Raw genomic sequence first — 10,066 nt, forward strand, 5'->3', positions numbered from 1 at the left:
CTTCATGATATGAACATTAAAGTAGGTTTTGGTCTCACGCCATTTTAGGATTTCCCATTAAAATGTGATAGATTGCTCCGCCTCCTGTACAATAACAGGGTCTTTGCTCCGACACCCAACAGTGTGCCCTGGACTGCAGAGTGAAGTCTGAAAAATAACAGATGTACAGCCATCCCCAGTCCAATTTGTAATTGTACCAACTGTACCTATTGTACCAATCTGCGTCATTGCAGATCCACTGAATGTCCAGTGATAAATAGATGATAAGATACTTGGACAGGGTACTTTGAGCACTGGAGCCGGACAAGAGAGGTTAAAAAGGGGGCAGTGCATTACAGAACACAACAAACACCAATGGAAGTCATTATTGGGTGTTCCCTGGGAGCCAATTTGTCTGCTAAGTAAAGTATAGGTCATTTAGGATTGGGACAATAAGACCTAATGCAGTAGGACTAAACATGGAGCAAGCGCTGTTGGATCCAGCGGGTTCAGCTGCGACGATGGCCGTAGCGATCCTGTTTGCCTGTTTACCAGAGAGTCCTGCCCTCCGTCAGAGATCGGGATGAGTTGATGTGATGCAATCAGAGAGCATCGCTTACCCCCGTTGTGACAGAGACTTAATTTTAATCTCCCAAAAGTCATTAGTCTCATTAATGGTGTTCCCCCAAGACGCTGTCACACCTGTCCCAGCAAGCCCAAACTCCCGTGTGGGGATGTCTGAAGGGATGTCAGCAGAGATACTGTAAACACACACACACACGCACATGCACGCATGCACACACACACACACACACACACACACACACACACACACACACACACACACACACACACACACACACACACACACACACACACACACACACACACACACACACACACACACACCTCTTTCTGTCTCTCCTTCTCATCTTCTCAACTTATCGCAGTAAAACATTTCAAACAGCTCAGGCTTCATCCTTATTAACTCAGCTCTCTGCAGCTTAAACAGAACCCGCAGCAGTAGCCTGCCATGAATCCGGAGCTCCATTATTATGTAACCCACGGGGCTATTCTCCATGGATCACTACAATTCCCCACCCCACAGCCAGATGACAAGACAGATACACACACACACACACACAGCTACACTTACATAGTCTGGGATTGAGCACGATCAATGACTCATCTGACACAAAAACACACTCACACAGACATAAATCCATTTCCATGACAGCCATAGGACAAGGACTAGTCCCCCGACCCCAACAGTCTAAGATTGACCGTTAGCACTGGCAGGTACCAGACTGACCTGCTAGGGAACAATAAAAACTGATTGATATTCAAAGCAGGGACGTGACACTAAAATTGGGCCTCTGTAAATTAAATCCGCCTACAGCCCCCTCCCCAGCCCCACCCCCACCAACACCATACAACCTATTCAACGCTATTGAGGCTCCGACAGTGAGGCAACTCCCCAAAGTGTAAAGTCGGTCCCAGAAATAACTGGACTAAAACCACACCGCCATGGTTGCGGAGAGGCTCGCTGAGTAAAGATGGAGTCATTCGGCGGCTGACTACACACATCTGTCAAAAAGTGTAAAATAGTAGCGGAGGAAGGAGAACAAAGGGGCTGAGAGGGTTTGAGAGGCTGGGCTCGGGGCTGGGGTTCGCCATTGAGGCAGGCAGAGGGGAATGAAATGGTTTGGCGGGCGGGTGTAGGGAGCGGGGCGAGGGGGGCATTATTGAGATGCTTCAGATCCGAGACCAGGCCTCACAGATTACCCCACCCCCTCTCCATCACCTAGGGGTTGCAATTGGCTGAGCGTGACCATGACAACTCGTGGAAGTTCCCAAGGCTCTCCTGAGACTGTTCACCGTATGTCACCGAGGGGCTTTGCGGCAGCAAAAAGCGGCTCACATTACCCCATTGTAGGCCCACAGCAAGCGTGCCAAGACCAACACCATCCTAATTCACACACTTTAAAGAAAAACACTTTTTTTACATGTCAATATGAGTTTAAGTGACGGACAAAAGAGACTTTGAGAAGATTTGGAAAAAAACAACAGCTTTTATTTTGAAATGACTGATCTTGTGCCCATTCTGTTTATTTTTTCCCCCTCGTTTTTTGTAAATGTACTCCTCCAGTTACCAAGATAAATTATATCAAAGGTAAATCTCTCCATCAGAAATAAAAATCCATCCCAAATGCCAAAAAGCAAACAGTACAAGAGAAAAAAAAAACATTCCTTTTTTGTTTGGGGGGGTTGCTGAAAAAACAACAAAAATGAAACAATAAAAACAGAGCTGCTACAACCGAGAAATGACTGCCCCTGGGTTGGGATGACTGACTGTTGACTATCAGCCCGCTCTATTGGATACTGAGCTACGGGACAATCTAAGCCCCATCCCTTACAAATGGAGGACAGCCAATCACAGTGTAGTGTCCACAAACTCCCATGATGCCCCTCACTCCATGGGAGATTAAGGCAGTAAGCACAGTGAGTTCCAGTGTGCGTGGACACCTTTAAGGGGTTGGACTGTGAAATGGGCCATGAGGAGAAAGACCTCCAGTTTTATTAACTTCTAAAAGCTCATACTCTGAACATTTTACAGTTTAGTACCAGACAGATTCAAGAGTTGCAGAACATCTCACAGTGGATGATTTGCCAATATATTGGGCAATTTCTGAGTACTCCTACTGTTCCCTAGTAATCAGGTAAGCAGGTATGGCCTTAGAGATGAATAGGGAGCAGGTTTGAAATTCCAAGCAACCTCCTACATTCCAAGCACTACACCAGCTGATTCCAGTGATTATGAAGGGAATGTAGGGATTGGTGGAAAGAGAAACTTGTCAATTCTCTCCCTCCAAGATGCATTCATTGCGGATTCCCATAAGTTCACATTTCAATTCTTTTCATCAACATGGAAAAGCTCTGCACAAGATCAACCCCGTTTCCCTCGAACCGATAGCACAGGTTGAGATTCCTCGGTAACTGGAAAGAGAAAATGGAATAAAAAAAAAAACATACACAGTGGGATATTCCAGTACAGTCAAGCTCGCTTCCCTTACCAAGTAAACATGTTTGGACAATCTCTTGTCATGAGATAGTGGCAAGGACTGCTATTATCAAAACCAAAATGAGCACGAGAGACCAAAGAGAGCTCCCCTTAGAACATCAACAAATCTGTAATCCAAACGTCGCTACCTGGGAAGAGATGAAAGGATTGCCAAAGGATTACCAAGCAATATGAAATGCTAATACGTAGGAAGTGCTTACAAAGCGCAAGCCAACAACTGTCGTCATATTCCCCAGTGTTGATTCCTTTTGGGTATATTTTGCAGAATAGTGACTAGGAGGATACATTCGTATCAAAGCAACACTTAAGAGATTTGGAACTACGGAACAAAATAATTCTTGCAGTGTGCCCAGTTTCGTAATCTTGGAATGTCGAAAGCAGATGGAATATGGAGATATTTTGAAAGGTTAAGGGGTTTCCTTATTTTGTAGGAAACCCCTTTAGTTATTCACCTGGTTGTTTTTGGATTAATTTTACCCAAGGCGAGGCGTGACTTCATATTGCTCAGTCTTCCTTTAGCCCTGCCGTTGCCCGGCCGAGATGATCGGGGTGTAAGATGAGGACGCACAGCACAGAAGATGACCTACCATGACAAAATGTGTGTGTGTGTGTGTGTGGGGGGGGGGGGGATAGCAGGAGGGAGGGCAACGTTCCCTTCCCGCGAAACCCCACCTCGACCTGACCACATTCGCCAATACTCCCCTACTGCACCGCAAAGCAACAACATCAACCAGAACCTAAACCCACCCTCAGGACCCCCAACCACCCCCCCCAACCCCTTCCAGTGGCGTGGCCTCGCCCTCTACTCCGCCTGTGCGTCGTAGTTGGCCCCGCCCGCCTTCTTCAGCTCCATGCGGATGTAGTCTTCGTCCAGCTCCTTGATGTCGCTGATCGTGAACTCCTTGGCAAAGTTCTGCAGGGGGCGCAGAAAAGGGAGAGAGAGACAGCGAGACAGAGAGACAGAGAGAGAGAGAGAGAGTCAGAGAGCGAGTTGAAGGGCAACTCGATTTAAAGTGCGTCTGAGTACGCAGGATTCAAGGTTTTAACGGAGAAAGGAAAATCAATAGAAAGGGACAGAAAGTGGCGATATAGAATGATACTCCTATTGTGCAGGATGTCCAGGGCTTGCAGGAAAAGATTGGATCCTGCTTTATAGACTATTTAACTTTTCGATAGCGCGTGCTATACATACGTCCCTCCAATGAAGAATAGGAATTACTTTATTGAAATGTGTAAGGAAAATTTTCCTCTGCATTTGACCGATCCTAACTGTTTGGCAGCAGTGGGCAGCCACAACACAGCAGGTGAGGTGCAGTGCTAACCACTGAGCCACCATAACATGAACCACAACTATTCAACACCAATGCCCAAAGTATGAAGCAAGCGATGACATCACTCTTATCTTTTTGTTTGTTGTTGATGTCTTGTTCGCTGATTGTCCGGGCCAGAGAGGAAAATACTGACTCGGAGAAAAAAAATTGGATTGACTCTTTGTGGTTAAATATTAACTCCTAACTTTGCTGTGTGAGTATTGGAATTCTCCTGAGAGAGGCCTTCATAAACCCACCATCATGTCGAGACCCTTCGGAATTGCCAAACACCTGCAGACATGCATTGAGATGTGTATATTGCATGTACAGAGTTTGTGGGAATTTCACTAAAAAGGAACCGCGTCTCATCATCCACGGGACCGGCGCCGAGCCACGTCACCCCGATTTTCGTAAAACTACCACGGAAGCATATTGATGACCACTGACCTGCACAATGTCTTTGACGAGCGACTTGTCGGTGCTGATCTTGGCCCGCTGCAGCCCGCTCACATGGTCCCCGATCCAGGTGATCAGGGTGAACTTGGCCCTCTTGCTCATGGCGTCGCCCGTCGTGATGCGGACAAAGCCAAAGAGACGGGCGTCATCTGTGGAGAGAGATGCCATTTGTTAAGGGAGGCGGAAGGAGAGGACGCAGGGTTGCAGCGGGGGCGCTGTCTGAGGCCTGAAAGACTTTCAGGATAACACGGCAAAAAAACAAAACACTTAAAAGAACCAAACAGAGCCACAAAAACAACAACCAAAAAACACAGTGACCCAGAGAAGAAGCCGACAACGGCCTCAGAGAGAGAAAGAGGGAGAGGAAAGCAGAAGGAATGAGCAAAAAGACAGTCCGACCGGGAAGAAAAAAACAAACAGAAAAACCCAAAGGCCAGAAAGGAACTTTAAGTGAGTACTTTTAGTGTAGTCCTGCATGACAGGTTTGTAAAATATTAATGCAGACATACGTAATGTTGCTTAACGTCTGGTCAAATAGGTTTGACCGGTATGAACCATCTAACATCTAAAGCAAAATTAAATCAGATTGCAAATGTGAATGTCAACGGCCAGTCCTGGTGGTGGTCTGAACTTACCTCATCTAAATCTAAAAGTAAAGCAATTAACAACCCCCCCCCCCCCCCCACACACACACACACACACACACACACACAGAGGCAGATAGACAACCAGAGACCCAGAGCATGACCATCTGCTTACATCATATGACAAGAGCCCAAGGGATATCTGCGATTGCTCCAGACATACTACAAGGCTTGTGTATATGCAAGTGTGTATACAGTCTGAGTGTGTGTGTGGCGCATCACATGCATTGAGGCCACTTGATTCTCTATATATTTGTCACAGTATTTGTGGCATGCGTGAATGTGTGTGTGTGTGTGTGTGTGTGTGTGTGTGTGTGTGTGTGTGTGCGTGCCTGCCTGCCTGCGTGTGCGTACAGGAGAGACAATACAAGAGAAAAAGAGATGGAGATTGAAAATCAGAGCCAGAATCAGCTTTATTTGCCAAGTGTGTACACAACCATACGAGGAATTTTTGACTGTGAAAACGAAAGAGAGTGTGAGAGAGCGAGGCGGAGTTTCAGCGTGCGCTACAAGTAATGGTCGGTGCCATTGGGTCAGCCGAGTGGCCCCGAACACCAAAGCGTGGCAAAGCCGTGAGCCACAGAGAGAGAGAGAGACAGAAAAAGAGAGAGAGAGAGAGAGAGAGAGAGAGAGAAAGAGAGAGATAGAGAAAGAGAGAGAGAGAGGGAGAGAGTATGGTAAGGTATTTAGGTCAATGGACTAAAGGAGCCAGATATGGTGCAAGCAACGGCCCACTGAGTCAAAGCGCCCATTATGTGTTCGTTCACTCACTCCGCCTCATTTTTACACTCTTTTTACAGATTCTCTTTCTCTCACTCTTTTCACCTTTCATTGTCTTCTACACTTTTTGTAGTATCCTCATTGATAATCTTGTCTTTGGCCACTACTGCGACTTCAGGATGACACTCGAGCAATAAGAATGTTTACCATCCGTCCCTTACCCCAATGGCTGTGCGACCACTTGCTAGTCGGCGTCAGCCGCAGCGTTCAAAAGAGTAAGAACTTGTTATCGACCTGTTGGAGTGACCGATACGAGAGCTTGTTGTCATAGCTTTAGTCACGGCGGTCTCAAAATTGGACCCGCGGCGCAGTAACGAGATCAGCGGCCTTGTCGGAAAGTGTTATCAGCGATCACGGTTGTCAGGCCATCGCAAGTTTCGACACCTTGGTTGGTGCATTTGGCGGCTGCAATGCGTGTACACGTTAACTGTAGAGTCACACGCACACACACACACACACACACACACACACACACACGTGCGTGCCGTGACATGATTCAACAGGACATGATTTATTTTAGCAATGGATGTTAACCTTTGTAGCGAGCGGTAGTGTGATTTTTTTGTGCTGCAGCCAGCCTATAAGCATCGACATAGTAATGATTTTCTGAATCTAAATCTTTGAAACCGTTCCCACCCGTCTCTTCTAATTCATTTGGAGTCCATACAGATCAACGTTCAATTTGTCCTTACCTAACCCTAACCCAGAACTCAAGTCAAAGAAATAAAGTACTGACTAAGTTATACTCAATGAAGTACTTTTTCAAGGTATGTAAGGTATACCAGAAATACAACGAGAGTATTCTTAACCACACACACACGAGCACACACACGCACACACGTCTCACACACACACACGTTTTCCCTTGACACCTGGAAAACCACCTCTAGTTTAATGGCACTATAACCCCCACTAAAACAACCTTGATTTATAGTGTTATTTATAAGGGAACAAAGCCCTACAGCCCCGGCTGTCCCGATTACTACGAGACATTCATTAACCTCAGATCTAACTGAGGACGCAAGGCCAAATAATAAAAAAAATACACTCATACATAAAACGCTAAAGACTCACTCCTGCCCGAGGCTGTAGCTTCAGGCCCAGACTTCCTTGTTGCTCTGTCCTTCCTGCTCTGTCTCAGTGATCTCTTCCCTTTTGAGCAGTGCAGACACCGCTGCCAACCATAAGCGCCCTGCAAACTGTACTGCAACACAGTGATGATACAGCAACAAGAAAAACAAGTCCCTGACTCAAGTAGGTTTCGGAGGGAACCCTCCGAGCCAAACCGATTTCGCTCAAGCCTATCGGGGTGAGCGGCCTGCGCTCCCAGAGGCGACCCGCACACCAGTGGCGTCCCCCGTTGAGGCCAGTTTTGTCCTCTGCTATTTTATCACATAGTGCGGAAGGGGGCAGTGCAGAGATCCGGTGCGGTTCACATTCATCCCCACTCACAGAAAATGAAAAAAGAAAAAGAAAGAAAAGTGATGATACACGATGCTGTGTTCTGTGGGATGGGCTATCGGCTACAGGGTTAGCTGTAATAAATGTGTAATTCCACATTGGAATGCATGGCCCAAAACATGACCACCCCAGGCCATGTATATGGGCGCCGGGAACAGCCTGCGAGTAGAGACAACACCTAAACGATTGAGTAGGAGGAGGGAGAAACAGAGAGGGAGAGAGAGGGAGAGAGAGAGAGAGAGAGAGAGAGAGAGAGAGAGAGCAGCAGCCTGCATAGTCACCTCCTTGGAGGGAACATGTGTTAGGGAGGAACTGAAACCCGCCCAGAAGAACTTCACACCAAACACGGAAATCGCATAGAAAAAAGCATAGCGGGCAAAATAAGAATATATATACTGTTCTCCCTGCTCTGACAGCGTGGAGGATATTAGTACCACGTCCAACGGCGATATCAGAGCTCTGATGGACGGACGGACAGTGCGGGTGGGGGGTGGGGCAGAAAGAGACTTAAGAGATTAGTGTCCTGGCAAGGAGCAGGACAAGTCAAGCGCTCCGTCAAGCTGTGGTGTATGGTCTATTAGGACGTGACAAGTACAGTGATGGAGCGGCGGACAGCACCAAAGCTGACCTTACTCAACAACTACAAGCATGATTACACACTAAACTACTGGCCGTGACGTTAACACAGTGGTCCCGACCATTCTAAATAAAAATTACAATGATAATAATGAACTTTTATTTTTTGGAGTTCATACAAGGACGTGCTTTACATCCAGTAGAATAAAAACAGGATAACTTATGTGTCTTACCTTTTTTTTTTTTTTTTTTTAATGGTATGCTGAACTATGTTGAAATATTTGCGATTCGGCCAATAAATGTATTGGTTTCCAGCCAATTCCCCATGGGGCCGGCGGTAGCCATATCGATACATTTCATGCTTGTGTTGTCTGTTAGAATTTATTTTAACTTTCTTTCAGACATTTTGATATTCGAAGTGGTGATCATGCTGCATTTTTTTGGGGGGGGGGTGGGGCATGGGAAGTTGCAATGCACTGGTGAAAAAAAATAAATGAATGAAAATAGATAAAATATTCGGGTCTGTGCACTTTACCTGTGCACTGGCTCTTGAATTCCGCATAGTCCACCCCGTGTCCTGCTGGCACGATCCTGGAGCCCTCATATTTAAACGACGCCCTAAAAAACAGAGAGCGAGAGAGAGGTGTTGAGGAGAGGAGACACCAGATAGAACAGGCCTCTTCTCCAAACGCGTACACCTTCAAACAAAAACCCATGTGCATCGAATTAAAATAAAGAAAACGCCCTGATCCACACGGATATGGGTGGAATGTGTCAGATCGCAGCCACGCATTGTCTCACACACACTCGCACGCACGCACACACACACACACACACACACACACGCACACACACACACACGCACACACACAAACACACACACACAGGGGACAATGGAAATTACTTCTGCAAGCCTGACTCTCTGGATCCATACCGGGTCCTCACACTACTGATCATCTAGGCGACGGGGCACGGGTGGATCGTGTGGGTTAGAACGCAAGGGGGGGAAACACAGACACCAGGGGATAAAACATCCCCAAATAACGGCATCGATCGACGAGAGAAGACTCACCAATTGATCTCCGTGCTGTCGTCCCTGACCAGGTTGTAAGCTTCTCTGCAAGCCTCCTTATCGATGTGCGTTGCCATTTTGGATGGCCGCAAAGTGGAGCCGGGGCGGCGGGTGCGGATGGTGGGGTGGGGTGGGGCGGGGTTGGGGGTGGCGGCAGAAGAGTTGAAGGGAACGCGGGCGCAGGAGTGAACAATGATTCCCTCCCCCCGGGGGAAAAAAAAATAATAATAATTAAAAAATAAATAAACTAGAGGAGAAGCAGAGCGGTCGAGTTGTCGGGAGACGGTTCTTCGAGAACAACGAGGAACCCGAGGAACCCAGACCGGAGGCGTGTGGGAGGGCACGGAGCACGGAGCCTTGTTCTCCCTCAGCGGATGAAAGCCACTCGGATCATTTCCTCATCTCCAGTTCCTGGGCGTTGGTGATGCGTGTCAGTCAGGTTGGAGGCGGTGTGAGATCGCCGGTCGCAGGATTCACCCCTCCCCCTAACGGCCATTGCGGGGACTTGTGCGTTAAAGCCGACGCCGGCGGGTGTCTGTTTGGCGGCTTGATGTCGCCATCTCGTGGGAGCGTTAAAGCCCGCGGTAGTAATAATAAGAATAATGAAATTAGATAATAATGATCACGTCGATAAAGAGATTGATATTTACGTGCAGTTTTTATTTGATTTGTGTTTATTTTAGATTATAGGTATTTCGATTTTCTT

The 10,066-nt window shown here is 47.1% G+C and overlaps 1 protein-coding gene across 1 annotated transcript; it reads right to left on the reverse strand.

The window, feature by feature from the left end:
• Positions 1-2,027: 2,027 nt before the first annotated feature.
• Positions 2,028-9,762, reverse strand: cotl1 (coactosin-like F-actin binding protein 1). Its single transcript, XM_080002667.1, has 4 exons — positions 9,361-9,762; positions 8,824-8,906; positions 4,819-4,976; positions 2,028-3,974 (listed from the first exon to the last, which is right to left on the reverse strand). Exons 1-4 carry the CDS (start codon positions 9,435-9,437, stop codon positions 3,864-3,866), a joined length of 429 nt encoding a protein of 142 aa, XP_079858793.1. The 5' UTR covers positions 9,438-9,762; the 3' UTR covers positions 2,028-3,863.
• Between the last annotated feature and the right edge of the window lie 304 nt (positions 9,763-10,066).

Source organism: Zeus faber (genome assembly GCF_960531495.2).
Source record: "Zeus faber genome assembly, chromosome: 6".
In the NCBI taxonomy this organism is placed as follows: Eukaryota; Metazoa; Chordata; class Actinopteri; order Zeiformes; family Zeidae; genus Zeus; species Zeus faber.

Coding starts and splice junctions, on each gene's coding strand:
- cotl1 (XM_080002667.1), bottom strand. CDS start 9,437: ATGGCAACGCACATCGATAAGGAGGCTTGCAGAGAAGCTTACAACCTG. Junction 8,907..9,360: donor GACAGCACGGAGATCAATTG/GTGAGTCTTCTC, acceptor TCTGTTTTTTAG/GGCGTCGTTTAAATATGAGG. Junction 4,977..8,823: donor ATTCAAGAGCCAGTGCACAG/GTAAAGTGCACA, acceptor CTCTCTCCACAG/ATGACGCCCGTCTCTTTGGC.